A 15,627-nucleotide genomic window follows, 5' to 3' on the forward strand; every position below is an offset into this window, starting at 1 on the left:
GTTTAATGCTGTAAACTGATTGCTTTGGTTGTTGTTATTATCTGTCTCCCCCTAAAAACTGTGAGGCACTGGAAACCTTCAGGGACACTAAATGTCCACTGGGTAGAAACTCTGCTCCCTCAAAACCAACTGTTAGGTAGACACAAAAACAACATGAAAAAGCAAGGAAACAAATCACCCAAAGCAAACCAAAATATTTCAATAACAGAATCCATCAACACCACAGTGGAAGAATTGTCAGAGAATGAGTTTAGAATGTTCATAATTAAATTGATTGCAAGGTAAAGGATGATTTAAGGGAAAAAATAGAGGAAGTGAAAGAGCACTTTAATAAAGAGAGAGATTCTGGAAAATACCCACCTCAGGCAGAAATCCTCAAAATGAAGAAATCAATAAAACAAACTAAACATTCAGTGGAGAGCTGAAGTTGTGGCTCAGTGGTAGAGTGCTTGCCTCACATGCATGAGGCATTGGGTTCTCATATTTCTAGCAATTTTTGAAGGCAGTTACTTTTCATGGACCAGTACTTTGAGGACTAAGATATTTGATTAGTTCATATAGGATTGGTTCTTGTATTCTTTTACCTTTATTTTTATTTTACCACATTAAAAAATACTAAAATAAAGGTATCCATCTACAACTAAAAAAAAAGTTCTAAAAAAAAAATTCAATGGAAAGGATGAACAACAGATTAGACCACTTGGAAGACCGAGTTTCAGGCAATGATAAAAAATATATAATCTTGAAAATAAAGTTGATCATGGTAAAAAGAAGAGACCATTAACAGAACTTTCAAGAAATATGGGGTAACATGAAAAGAGCAAACTTAAGATTTATTGGGATAGATGAAGGTTCAGAAATAAAAACCAAAGGAATGCAAAATCTTTTCAATGAGATAATATGTGGGAATTTCTCAAATCTAATAAAAATTAAATGCAAAATCAAATATAGGAGGTTTACAAGACCTCAAATGTACAAAATTGCAACAGACTCATACCAAGGCTCATTATTAAGAAAATACCTAGGGCTGGAATTGTGGCTCAGTGGTAGAGCGCTTGCCTAGCATGTTAGGCCCTGGGTTCTATCCTCGGCTGTGTCCACTTTCAACTAGAAGAAGAAGAGGAGGAAGAGGAGGAGGAGGAGGAAGAGAAGAAGGAGGAGGAAGAAGAAGAAAATGCTTAATGTACAGAATAAGAATACAATTTAAAGTCTACCAGAGAAAAATGAGAGGGAAAAGCAATCTAGGTATCAATTGATTTTTCAACCTAGACCCCTAAAGCTAAGAGCACATGGAATGATATACAGCAAGTTCTGAAAGAAAATCAGTGCCAACCAAGAATATGATATCCTACAAAATTAAGCTTCAGAATTGACAATAAAATAAAAACCTTCCATGATAAATAAAAGTCAAAAGAATTCACAACTAGAAAGCTTGCACTATAAAACATACTCAACAAAATATTTCATACAGAAGAAATGAAAAATAAAATTGAGAACTAGCAAAGGAAAGAATTACACTAGAAGGACAGTCAATCAAAGGAGAAACTAATTCAAATTAAAAACCAGAAACAGGGAATAAACATCATTTTTCAATAATCACATTGAATGTAAATGGCCTAAATTCATCAATCAAAAGATAAAGACTGGTAGACAGGATTAAAAAACAAGAACCAAATTATGCTATCTCCAAGAAGCTCGCCTCATAAGCAAAGATATCCACAGAATAAAGGTGAAAGGATGGGAAAAAAACATATCATTCACATGGACTTCATAAACAAGCAGGGGTTTCTATTCTCATATCAGATAAAGTGCACTTCAAGCCAAAGTTAATCAGAAGGGACAAAGAAGGATATTTCATATTGCTTAACGGAATTATACTTCAATAAGATATACATAAATATTTATGCCTCAAATAATGGAGCATCTACATGCATAACAAACCCTTCTCAATTTCAAGAATCAAACAGACCACAACACAATAATACTGGGTGACTTTAACACACCTCTCTTACTACTGGATAGATCCTCCTAACAAAAACTAAATAAAGTAGCTACAGAACTAAAAAAGTACAAATAATAATTTACACTTAACAGACATATAGAACATTACATCCATCAATGATTGAATACACTTTCTTCTCAGGAGCACATAGATCCTTCTCTAAAATAGACCATATTTAGGCCACAAAGTAACTCTTGACAAATAAAAAAAAAAAAAAAAAAAGAGGGACAGAGAGAAAATACCTTGCATTATATCAGATCATAAATAAATGAAATTAGAAATCAAGGATAAAATACTAGAAGCTACTCTAATACCTAGAGACTAAATAATAACACTTTTAAATGACCAAAGAATAGCAGAAGAAATCAGGGATAAAATTTAAAAATATGGACCGATCCAGACCCCATCCGTGTACAAAGCGACAGTCTGGAGAGTCCTGACAAGGAAATGGGATCCAACAGCGAAGTGACCACTGAATCAGGGTAGAGTCCTTTCCACAGGGTCCTAGCAGTGCCCCTGCCAGTCTCCCTCCTCCTGCCTGAAATGGCCCTACACTGACTGTGAGAAAGTCTATGGAAAATGCTCTCATCTCAAAGCCCATTACAGAATGAACGGCCCTTTCCCCACACGTGGCCAGACTGCCTTAAAGTTCTCCAGCTCATATGAGCTGACTGGCCACTGCAGGACCCACACTGTGTGAGAAACACTTCATGAGGAGTGATCACCTCACAATGCAAACCCTGCATCACACCGAGTTCCACCCCAGCATGATCAATCCATGGAAAAAGGTGCTGGCCAACCCCCTGTGAGGTGGTACCCTGGCAACCAGGGAGGGATGGACCCCAGAGGACAAGATGACTCCCAGGGCACAGATGGACACATGAAAACCAAGCCCTGAAGAGGCTTGCTGACAGCAGGAGTTCACTGCTCTTTGGTCAATATTCTGATTTTTCCTTTCCTTATATTGTCTTAAAAAAACACATGGTAGCCTAAAATCATAATGAATACTTTTTCCTTTTCAGAGACAACTCTGGGAACTGTCTCTGGCTGTTGGAAGGAGGCAGATGCTTTTCTTTTTTTCTGTTTTAGTTTTTTTGCGGTGGGGGGTGGGGGTGGGGGCAAGGCCAAGACTGGGGTAGAATTTTAAAGATTCACACTGGTATACATATGTCTGAGTGAGTGAGTTGACCTATGGCACCACAGTGTTTCTGGGCCCTTGATGCTGGCTGTCTCCTTAAATTGTTTTCTTACCTTTTAATGTAATGACAAGTGTGCTTCAGTTTGTTTAGCAAAACCTTTCTTGAATCACTTTTGAGCTCACAGGGAAAGCTTAAAAGAAAATTCAAAAAAAAAGAAAGAAAAAAAATACTTAGAGGTAAATGAGAATAGCAACACAAAATATCAAACGTCTGGGACAATATGAACATAGTTCTAAGAGGAAAGTTCATTGCATTGAGTTCATTTGTTAAAAGAATAGAAAGTCAACAAATAACATTACATCTCAAAGCCCTAGAAAAAGAATAAATCAACACCAAAAGCAGTAAAAGACAAGAAATAATTAAAATCAGAGTTGAAATCAATGAAATTGAAACAAACAAAAAAGCTTCAAAAAACTAAATGAAATAAGTTGGTTCTTTGAAAAAAATAAACAAAATTGATAAACCCTTAGTCAAACTAATAGAGAAAAAAACTCAAATTACTAAAATTTGGATGAAAAAGGAAATATGATAGAAACTACTGAAATACAAAGAGTAATCAGAAACTACAATAAAATGGAAAAATCACAAAGATATGGACAAATTTCTAGAGAGAGATGAACTACCCAAATTGAATCAGGTGGATATAGAAAATTTAAACAGATCAATTTCAAGCAATGATATTGAAAATGACATCAAAAGTCCACCAAAAAAGAAGAGCCCAGGACCAGACAGATTCTTTGCCAAGTTCTACCAGACTTTCAAAGACGAACTTATACCAATACTCCTCAAATTATTCCATGAAATAGAAAAGGAGGGAACCCTTCCAAACTCATTCTATGAAGCTAGCATCACCTTGATACTGAAACCAGACAAAGATACATCAAGAAATGAAAACTTAAGATCAATATTCGTGATGAACATAGATACAAAAATTCTTAATAAAATACTGGCATTGCTTTTGAAAACTTATGAAAAGAAGAGTCACATGATTATCTCAATAGGTACAGAAAAAAGGATTTGACAAATTTCACCATCCATTCATATTCAAAACACAAGAAAATCTAGAGATAGTAGGAACATACCTCTACACTGTAAAAGCTATCTATGCCAAACCAAGGACAACATCATTCTAAATGGAGAAAAATTGAAAGCATTCCCTCTAAAAACTGGAACAAGACAGGAATGCCCTCTTTCACCACTTCTATTCAATATAGTCCCTGAAACCCTTGACAGAACAATTAGACAAAAGAAAGAAATTAAAGCGATATGAATAGGAAACGAAGAGCTCAAGTTATCTCTATTTGCTGAAGACATGATTTTATATTTAGAAGACCCAAAAAAACTCCACCAGAAAGCTTCTAGAACTCATAAACGAATTCAGAAAGATAGCAAGATATAAAATTAACACCAATAAATTGAGTTCTTACACATCAATGATGAATCAGTTGAAAGAGAAATCAGGAAAACTATCCCATTCACAGTAGTGTCAAAAAACAAAAAACTTGGGAATCAATCTAACAAGAGGTAAAAGACCTCTACAATGAAAACGACAGAACATTAAAGAAAGAAATTGAAGAAGACCTTAGAAAATGAAAAGATCTCCCATGTCCTTGGATAGGCAGAATTAATATTGTCAAAATGGCCATACTACTGATTTAATGCAATTCCTATTAAAATTCCAATGATGTTGCTCATAGGTATAGAAAAAGCAGTCATGAAATTCATTTGGAAAAATAAAAGAGGCCCAGAATACCCAAAGCAATCCTTAGCAAGAAAAGTGAAGCAGGAAAATTGGTGCAGCCAATATGGAAAGCAGTATGGAGATTCCTTGAAATCTGGGAATAGAACCACCATTTGTCCCAGCTGTCCCTCTCCTCCGACTATACCCAAAGGACTTAAAAACAGCATACTATAGGGACACAGCCATAACAATGTTTATAGCAGCACAATTCACAATAGCTAAACTGTGGAGCCAATCTAGATGCCCTTCAGTGAATGAATGGATAAAAAAATGTGGCATATATATATACAAAGGAATTTTACTCAGCAATAAAAGAGAATAAAATCATGGCATCTGCAGGTAAATGGATGGCATTGGAGAAGATAATGCAAAGTGAAGTTAGCCAATCCAAAAAAACCAAATGCCGAATGTTTTCTCTGATATAAGGAGGCAGACTCATAGTGGGGTAGTAGAGGGAGATCATAGGAGTAATAGATAAATTCTAGATAGGGAAGAAGGGTGGGAGGGAAAGGGAGGGGGCAGGGGATTAGCAAGGATGGTGGAATGTGATAGACATCATTATCCAAAGTACATGTATGAAGACATGAATTGATGTGAACATACTTTATATATAAACAGAAGTATGAAAATATTTTCTATATGTGTAATAAGAATTGTGATGCATTCCGCTGTCATGTATTTAAAAAATAAAACAATAAAAAAAATGAGAAAAAAAAAAAGTGAAGCAGGAGGCATCACTATACCATAACTTAAATTATACTACAGAACTACAGTCAAAAATAGACATGAAGACCAGTGGAACAGAATAGAAGACAGAGATAAACTCACATAAATACAGGTATCTCATCCTAGACAAAGGCTCCATAAACATACACTAAAGATAGCTTCTTCAACAAATGGTGCTGGGGAAACTGGAAATCCATATGTAGTAGAATGAAATTGAACCCCTATGTCTCACCCTGCACAAAAATCAACTCAAAGTAGATCAAGGACCTAGGCATTAGACCACAGACCCTATGACTACTAGAAGAAAAAATAGGCCCAACTCTCTATCATGTCAGCTTAGGAGCTGACTTCCTCAACAGTACATTTAAGGCACAAGAAGTATAATCAAGAATAAATAAATGGGATTTTATCAAACTAAAAAGCTTCTTCACATCAAAGGAAACAATCAAGAACATGGAGAGAGCTAGGCGCAATGGAGCACGCCTGTAATCCTACTGGCTGGCAAGGCTGAGGTAGGAGGACCATGAGTTCAAAGCCAGGCTCAGCAACTTAGCAAAACCTTGTCTCTAAATAAAATATAAAGAATGGCTGAGGGATATGGCTCAGTGGTTAAGTGCCCCTGGGTTCGATCCTTAAGTACCAAAAAAAAAAAAAGAAGGGAAGGGAGGGAAGACAGGAATAGGAAAGATGATAGAATGAATCAACATAACTTTCCTATGTCTTTATGAATACACGACCAGTAAAACTTCACATGATGTATAACTGCAAGAATGGGATCCTAATTAGAATAAATTATACTCCATGGATGTATGTCAAAATATGCTCTACTGTCATATATATCTAAAAAGCATAACAACAAAAACCCCGAAATTAAAAATATATAATAAAATAAAATTACAACCTTCTGCTCAGGGCATACCATGAATACTTGTGGTTCCAACTACTCAGGAGGCTGAGGCAGGAGATTTGCTTGAGCCCAAGTTGTTGAGGCCAGTCTGTGCAAAACACTGCAACTCTCTCTCTTCCAAACAAACAAAAAAATCTGTTCATCAATAAGCACCCGTAATGAGAGTAAAAAGACAAACCAGAATGGGAGAAGATAAATGCAATACATTGAACCAAAAGGGGTTCTATCTGAGGTGTGGGTCTGTGTGTGTGCATCCTAAAAAAATCACTGGAAGATGAAAATGAACTCACCTGGGAAAGAGTTCTAGGTAGATGAAGCAACATGTGTAAAAGACCCTAAAGTAGAAACAACTTGGGATGCATGAGAAACGAATGGAAAGCCTGTGTAGCTGGAGTTCTGAGAGAGGGGGAGGAGTGGGTTAAGGCACAGTTGGACAGCAAGGCTTGGGCAAGATCACACAGGGCCTGGGAAGAAGTCTGTTTTTTGTTCTCGAGGCAATGAGAATCCATTGAAGGATTTTAAGCAGAGAAATGACATAATCTCATTTACATTTTAAAAAGATCACTTGGCTATGTGCACAATGAATTGCTTTGGGAAGCAGAAGCAATTAAACCAGTAAGGTAGTTAATGCAGCGGTGAAATGTCCTGGAACCAGGTGGCTGGTCAGAGAAGTCACCTGGAAAGAGAATGATCTGGAAATGAAAGGCTCTAATTACTAGTTCCTGTCTATATAAGTTATAGAGGGCTTTGTGCAATTACATAATGGGTTAGTGTTTGAAGCTGAACTGTTGTCTCTGCCAAAATCATGTTGTTTCTTTTGGAGATGTGTTCGCTTAGGACTGTATTATGGAAGCAAAAGCAGGAGCACACAACTGCGGAAGCAAGACCTATTTACTTGCAGACCTCTAAAAGGGATGCTGAACAAGACAACGCCCAGACTGATAGACATCCAAACCAACTTTATTCTTTTCTCTTACCATCTCTGCAAACTGTATTCATTGGAGAGGACTCTTTCCTTGCTATGGAGAAAAGCTGCAGCAAGTCTGAGAGATTCTTAGTTAACAGATAGTTCTTCTTCTTCTTCTTCTCCTTCTTCTTGTTTTTTTTTTTTTTTTTTGTACTAGGGATTAAACTCAGGGGGACTTGCCAATGAGCCACATCTCCAGCCCTATTTTGTATTTATTTAGAGACAGGATCTCAATGAGTTGTTTAGTGCCTCACTTTTGCTGAGGCTGGCTATGTACTTGCAATCCTCCTGCCCTAGCCACTCGAGCTGCTGGGATTACAGGTGTGCACCACCAAACCTGTAGTTCTATGACCAGTTTAAAGACAAAACATAATTTCAAATAATATCTAATTATGTCTAACAATAAATAATTTGTACCTGTCATGGCTTTAAATCTTTTCCCCTCTCAGCTCTGCCCCACTTAAAAGTCAAGGAGCCTGCTTTGGGGAATGGAGGAGTGCTCTTTCTTCCCATACTTCATCTCCACCTAATTGCTGCTATTTATTGTGTGCCCAAGTCGAGAGAGAGAGAGAGAGAGAGAGAGAGAGAGAGAGAGAGAGAGAGAAAGTAAGGGGGTAAAACAGTCTGGCTTGACTGGGAGGTTATGTGTCCTATGTGCCTGACAGATATTTCATAGGTAAATCCCTGCTGTCACCTAGAGACCTTGGTGGATACATATATTCTGGGTGGAACCCTCCAACTCCCTCCCCAGCCCACATGGCACACTCCTCACTTATCTGTGCCAAGTCTCCTAGCCTCTTCAAAATGGTCCTATTGGACAAGACCAAAGACCCAACCCCACAGTTCCCTCTTTCCTGCAAGGAAAGAGGATACACACATGCATCACTTGCCAGAGGAAATTCTGGAAATGGAGACCAATGTCAAAGCAGCAGCAATCTCTTGACCCCACCACTGAAAGAGTTTGTGAGCTTTTACTTGCCCTGTACATTTCCAGGGTAGGGATCAGACTCCAAACTCATCATTCCTCAGCTGTAGGAATAAGTACCTCATGCTCCCTAAATAGTCCCAGTGAAGTTTCCAAGGGACTTGAAGTAGGAGGGCAAAATCCTGCCCCTCCCTAAAGAAGGGGTTAGGTTCTGACAGACCCGCTGTACACTGAGAAACAAATTTTCTGAAAAACAATCTTGTACCAATCTGCTCCTATCCCATCCTTTTTACTTATGACTTGAACTTCTAGTATGCTATAAATGCTGCCAGCACTAGTTCAATCATTCCTTCATCCATTCTCCTAGAAATAATATTTACTTCTCTTTTCCTTTAAACCCCAATACCTCCTCGCCATTCTCACTTTCAACCAACAAATTTGCTTCCTGTTTCACTGAAAAAATTCAAACAACCAGAAAAGAATTTGTGGGGACTGATCTTAATTTACTGACCCAGAAACTCAGGGAGAAGGCTAGAAATCTGCACAATAATGAGCCTTGTAGGTGATTCTAATGAACTCTAAAGTTTGAGAACCACTGCCTTTCATATTCTAACAGTAATACCCTTCTAATTCAATCTTCTCCTACTACTCTTGTCCCTTCTTCAATCAGTTTTAGCCACACAGGTTTCCAGTTCCTTAATCAGTGAGCAAGCTATTATTCCTTAATGAAATATACATTATTTTTCTATTAGTATGGACTCTCAACAAAAGACACTGAAACCCAAGAATGAACTTGAACAAGTTTGTCCTGAAGCTGATGACAGAGAAGCCAGGACCCAGATCAGGCTTAGGAGAGTCCTGCTTTTGGAATCAGGATGACTGATGTGATGACACTAGGGCCTGAGTCAGATTCAGAGAGATGTTTATTCAGGTGGCTGCAATCAGAATAGGCAAAGGGAGTATCCAAATTATAAGGCAGACCTCAGCTGGCCTGCTGAGTTTAATGAGAAAACATAGGAAATACTCCAGAGCTATGAATGTTAGTAACATTCGGGAAAAAAGGCAAATGTGGAGCTAGCTATGAAAGATGATTGTGTATCCTACAGTGATATACTTTTGATACTCAAAACACATTTATTAATCTTTATGGATTGCCTCCCACTTGGTTATTACAGGAAGCTCCTACTTCATGCCACAATAGTCTCCCAATAAGTTCCATGAAACTGGAGAGGACTGTCAGAGCATTTTATGTTGGCTGCCTGGCAGCCAGCTCCACTCACCAGCTCACATTACCCCTAACATGGACGTCTTTCTAGTAGGTTGTATAAATTCTGCTCTTTTGAAATAAATGCCATCCTGCCCTCTCCCTCCCTTTCTTTGTCCATAGATCTTCTGGAGCATCTCCTCCCTTCAAGAAGTTGGTACCTGCTCCACTGTCAACTTTACTATAATTCTGGAGAAATTCAAATCTACACAGACAACCCCCTCCCCATAATACCTGACCCTCAGTTCATTATCCAATCTCCAGGCAACCTCCCTTTCACGCCTCTTAGGCACTTACCCCAGTGGACACACCCTAGACTACCCTCACCTGGAGCTGCTCTGCTTCTAAAATTAATAATTCAGGCTTCTGATTTCTGAAAGTTTCCCATCTTCCCAGGTCACTTGTCTGATTATCGTACAACTTGCCATACAAAAACCTACTCCGATCTCCACTCTCTTACCTGTTCTACAAAACTCCACAATTCAGCACAGCCATCACTTACATGTGATAGCCTAAAACTCCTTTGCTCATTATCCGTTCATTTCAGTTGCATGACATCAACTCTGGATGATCCCATAATACTCACCTCTTTCACAGTTATACCCAGATTCCTGAGTAGATAAGGACAACCACATCATTAGATTGACTGGTAAAATTGTAAATTCAAGAAATGACAAATTCAAACCGCCCTCACCATTGTGCAGCAATCTTCACTCAATTGCAATCTGACTTCTCTCTCAAACAGTCCTCTCAACAGCATATGATAGTTGACAATGTGCCCATTCCTCCTGTATTAAAAAAACTACTTTTCTGATTTTACTCCTCTATGGTTCAACCTTCTCATCTTGTCACCTTTACTGGTTAATTTTCCTTTGTCCATCTATTAAATGCACTTCAGAATTCAATTCTGAGCCACTTTCTCTTTTTTTTTTTTTCCCTATCATTAATACTTTATCTATTCCATCAACTTTACCACCTCTAGGTTACATCCCCAAATCCCTAGCACAATTTCACCCATGTCTCATATTTTTCTTTCCTTTCTTTTTCTTTTGAGACAGGTCTCACTATGTTGCTTAGGCTAGTTTCAAACTCTTGGACTCAAATGAGCAAACACAACCCAGTTCTAGCTATTGCTTAAGCCTTGCAGTAGTTAGGACTATAGGCATGCACCATTACCCCTAGCTTGTCTCTCTTTCAAATGACATCTGATGAGTACCTGAACACTTTAACAGGTATCATCATCCCACCCAGTTGCTCAAGCCAGAAACCTGCAGATTCCATTCTCTCAACCACCCTTGACATCCCACCAATTCTATCTAATGAAGTTCTCCTACTTCTTTCATCACTAGTCCACAACACTTTGATCTTATGCTACAAACCTAGACTTTTACAATACTGCTACTCTCATCAATCTCAACTCGAATAGATCTTATCATTTCTTAGCCTTCCCTAGGTAAATGAGTACATTGGCTATACCTCAGGTGATAAGCTGTGGAAACACAAAACTAAATATGGCTCAGAAGACTGAAACCTAATCAACAGAGTAACTACAACACACAGTATTTAAATGCTAACTCTTTGTGTAGTACTTTGAGAACACAGATGAAAAATAATTCTGCTTTGGGAGTGGGGGAATATGTAACGACGATATTTAGGATGACAAACTTTCCTAAAGTCAGATGAGAAAAACTTTGCTAAAGTCAGTAGAGAACAAAACATGCAAAGGCATTGTGTTACTTATGTTGAATGGTTCACAGCTCATCCAAATGGCTCAGAGCCCTGTTACCTATGTTTTTCTATTAGGCACTCTCAGATTTGTTCTTAGACAGAAGAGGCTATATCTTTACACCTGGGTCCAAGGCAGCTACCTTCTAAGGGAGGCTTAGGATCTGTCATCCTATCTCAAATTTCCCTAGCACTAGACTTGCTTGCCTATAGCCTCTGAGGACATGCTGATCTGGGCCCACTACAAGGCAAAAACAATAGACAGACCATAAGCAGCACAATTGCCTATACCAGTGTGACATCAACTAGCTGTGCATGAATAGAAACTCAACTCCTGGACTACCTCTTTCCAAGGACAGTTCAAAATACATTGAGTCTCTAAGAATCCCATGAAATGAGTCTCTTGAAAGTCTTAACCTTAAGTCTACCAGAGTCTTTCTCAGTCAACAAATCTATTCACTTCAGCCTTCTACCAGATCCAAGAAAGGTCTTCAAAGAACAATAAGACAACATATAATAGACAGAGTTAGTTTATTCAGCACCTTCTATGTTTCCAGTCCTGGCTATAGACCTCCTCAGTTAACCCAGACAACAATGCTGTAAGACAGAAATTTTAGCATTTTCCAAGAGAGAAATGTGATAATCAGAGATTAGATGACTTCCAGCTGTAAATAGTAGGCCAAGATTGTAATTGCCATGACAGACAAGCTACCTGTCTGCAGTCTTGAAGGCCTTGGCAGACTAAAGCTGAGAGGACAGAAGTGAGCAGAGGCTGGTCAGTACAGATCAGAAAAGAGCACAGTGGAAAGATCAGGACAAAAAGCCCATGTGCCTTCTGAGAGATGGAAAGAAGAGCCAAATCCAGAGAACCTTCAATTCCAAACCAACTAGTTTTCATGAGGTCTAAAGATCTATATTCCTCAGATATCTTCCTTTTCTCACAGCAAATTTCTTATTCTTTAGCTTGCCCGAGGGATGTTATGCTCCTTGTAACTGAGAAGACTTCACTTAGAGCTGTGACAGGGGTTTTATCATACTTTGTTCTTGGGACAGAGGGAAGGCAATACTAGGTCATGGCCCACAGCTTGGCTGGATTCAGTCTTGAGAGTTCTGAACCTGCCTCCCCTTTCAGGGAGTGTCCAGAGGTCACCTGCGCTTGTAGAGGCATGGCAGAAGTTTCAGGCCTAAAAGTTGAGCCTTGGGCCCTACCCGAGGGGGCCCAGTCTTTTCAAAATCAAACAAGAAGAAGTGACTGTTCCTCAGGTCCTAGGGGAAGAAAAGACCCAGTGAGCTCCAAATGCACACAACTCTTCAAAACACCTCCCTCTAAATCCTTCCGCTAATAAGACAGCTTCATAGGGCTTCCTGAGAATTGTGCCTCTAGAGAGAAAAATGTCTATTTCACATGTCTATGCCTCCTTCCTGAACACTACACATAAGACAAAAATAGAAACAAACTTCTTGAGGTTCTCACCTTGGAGATGACCTTGAAGCCCAGTTTGGTCACAGCCCCCAGAAAGGCCCGAACATCCGCAAAGCGGCTGCTAACCTCAGCCACTTTCAGAAGACCCCTGAGAAGAGGAGGAAGTTCTGTGTAAATGTGCAGATACATGCATACAGATATATATGTATCTAAATCCTAGGGGCTCCTACCCTGGCTTCAATACCCGATTTGCCTCCTCCAGGAAGTCCCTGATGTTGGTTCCCATCAGTGAAAGGCAAAATACAGCCACATCCACAGATTTATCCTCCAGAGGCACCTGTGGAGAGTGGGAATATTGAATGAAACATATAGTGCTTGAAAGAGACATTCAGTACTGGATTGGATACTAGAATGGGGGGAAGAGGGACTAAAGAGTACAGGCCGGATACATACAGGGGTTTACCTGGGCCATGTCACACACAGTGACCCTGGGATCTAGAGAGGCCAAGTCAAAGCAGTGCACAGGGTTCCGGATACTTGAAGCCAGACGGCAATCTCCACATCCAAAGTCAGCCACCACTAGGGATGCAGGCCTGGGAATGGAAGAGAACGGTCACACATTGGTCTGATCTGAGCCCTTGAATGACCCAAACCATTTCTCAAAGAGCCCACCCTCACCGCTGGCGAAGATCCCTGGCAATGCGGTCTACTGGCTGCAGTGGCCACTTCTTCACTTGGCTTTGGAAGCCGCGATGGTAGAGAAAGAAAGCCTCAGGGTCTTCCTGAAAGAGACGCTGTGCAGCACTGCTGGGCCCAGAGTACAGCTGTTCATTGAGGTAGCGAAATCGGGCGCCATCCAGCCGCTGGGCCATGCGGGCTCGTAGGGCTCCTGCCCGAGTCTCTTGGCTGTTTGGTGTGGGGGCAGGAGGCACCTCTGTGTCCTCTGTGGAGTCCTTGGCAGGAAGCTCGTCTGGTGCTGGAGGTGGACGAAATTTGTTCTTGTGTCTCCGCTTATTCTTTTGCCGATTCCGCCACTGCTTGCGGCTCAAGGTACGCGGGTGTTTAGGAGAAGGAGACCCAAGGCTTGGCTTGGGCAGGTTATTTGTAGCACTACTCTTCCAGGCTTCGTGGTCTGCAGGGAGGCAGAAAGGAAGGTATTATTTGAGGCAAGGTCCCCTAAATTCTGGCCATAGTCCTGAAGACAGACTGGCCTGGATAAAAGTACTCATTGCCTATGGTGGATATCCTCTGTACAATCAGCTGAATGATCCCTCCACTACATGTACATATACACATCCAATGTACCTGTTTCGTCAACACTGTCCAGGTGTTGGGTTGGGTTTGAAGAAGTCTGTTTTTGGTGTTTCCTCTTTCTCTTCTCTTCAGCAGAATCTTTGTCAAAAACTTGTTTGTGACACTTCTTCCTTTCTACTTCCTTGTCCTCAGAATCACTGCAAGGTGGGCTCTGTTTTGGACGTTTTTTCTTCCTTTTTCCCCCTCCTTTAGCAGAGGAATTGGCAAACAAGGCCTTTGGCAGTTGTTTCTTCTGTTCTACAACTTCCTCCTCCTCATAGTCACTGCCAGGTGGGCTACCAGGGGGTTGCTGGGAAAGAGATGCTGCTTCTAGGGTCCGTAATGTGGCCAAAAGCTGGCGGCGCTTGGAACCCTGGAAGAAAACAAAGGATGAGAATAGGGTGAGAACGGGTGAGGACAAGAAAGGAGAGATAGAGACCTGGTTCAGATATTGGCAGAGGCATCTGGATTTTCCAAGTCAACTTCAACTGTAGTGAAGTTTTCCAGATCCAGAACTTTCATGTCATCACCCCAACCTTTGGAAAGGCCAGAGAGCCGAAAAACCTCCTACCCTATTCTGTTCAATGTGTAAATGATTAGTAATTGAGGTTCCCCAGGGGAGTATGCTAAGGCCACAAGCAAGGGAACCAAAGTGAGACCATTCCAGTCCCTCGTTTCAGGCTTTTACCTCCAGCTGATACCTTTAGAAGTAGGGAGGTTTCTTCAACACAGGAGGAACAGGATCACATGTAGTAAATGTGATAGTTGCAGTATACAGAACAACCTGAAAGGAAGAAGCTACACAGAGAGACCAGTGGCCTGGATTAGGCTGATGAGCTGTGGGGATGAAAACAAAGTAGGCAGTCCATGTTGGAGACTGACTGAAGGATAGAAAAAGCCTGTGAAGTACAGCAGTCCTCACATCTACTGAGCCTGAAAAGAAAAGGTCTACTGTTAAAGGAAAAGGGAAGCTGATTCAGGATTAAAAGTCCTAATGAGTGTTCCTAGGCTAAGTATTTACCTTGAAGGTTCTCGATCAACCCTACATCCCCTTGAATAGCAATATTGACAACTCTTCCCTGTCACCCACTCTTACTCTCTCCACTCAATTATCTATTCTCCACACTGCAACCAATAACCTTTTCAAGGCTGGGGATGCAGTTCAGTGGTAGTGTGCTTGCCCAAAATGCCCAAGGTCCTGGATTATTCCCAAAACCTCGAGAGAAGAGAGATGGAAGAGAATGGAGATGGAAGAGAATGGAGAGGGAAGAGAATGGAGAGGGAAGAGGAAGGGAGGAAGAGAACTCCTTTTCAAAATTCAAATCTGAAAAAATCACCCCCCTGCCAAACACACTTCATTGACTTCTGTAGCCTCAACATATGCAAAACTTCTACTTCTTCAACAGCACCCCCTTTCATTTACTCGGTGTTCCAATCCAGGGATTTTAACAGAAC

At 40.3% G+C, this 15,627-nt stretch overlaps 1 protein-coding gene across 3 annotated transcripts in view; it reads right to left on the reverse strand.

The window, feature by feature from the left end:
* RRP8 (ribosomal RNA processing 8) overlaps positions 1 to 15,627 on the reverse strand; it is a 66,009-nt gene that overhangs the window by 49,935 nt on the left and 447 nt on the right. The window contains exons 2-7 of one of the 3 annotated variants that reach the window (XR_014019722.1): positions 14,185 to 14,545; positions 13,558 to 14,011; positions 13,343 to 13,472; positions 13,124 to 13,216; positions 12,931 to 13,027; positions 7,645 to 12,722 (exon numbers count right to left, since the gene is read on the reverse strand). Coding sequence is in view for 1 of the 3 variants with exons in the window: in XM_081274876.1 (XP_081131002.1) it covers positions 12,603 to 12,722; positions 12,931 to 13,027; positions 13,110 to 13,216; positions 13,343 to 13,472; positions 13,558 to 14,011; positions 14,185 to 14,545 (1,269 nt within the window). In the remaining 2 variants the exon portion in view is untranslated. Of the gene's footprint in view, positions 1 to 7,644; positions 12,723 to 12,930; positions 13,028 to 13,109; positions 13,217 to 13,342; positions 13,473 to 13,557; positions 14,012 to 14,184; positions 14,546 to 15,627 lie in introns of those variants that run through there. The other 2 variants (XM_081274876.1, XR_014019721.1) reach the window with 2 other exon arrangements.

The sequence above is a fragment of the Spermophilus citellus genome, assembly GCF_964194105.1.
Source record: "Spermophilus citellus genome assembly, chromosome: 2".
Lineage (NCBI taxonomy): Eukaryota > Metazoa > Chordata > Mammalia > Rodentia > Sciuridae > Spermophilus > Spermophilus citellus.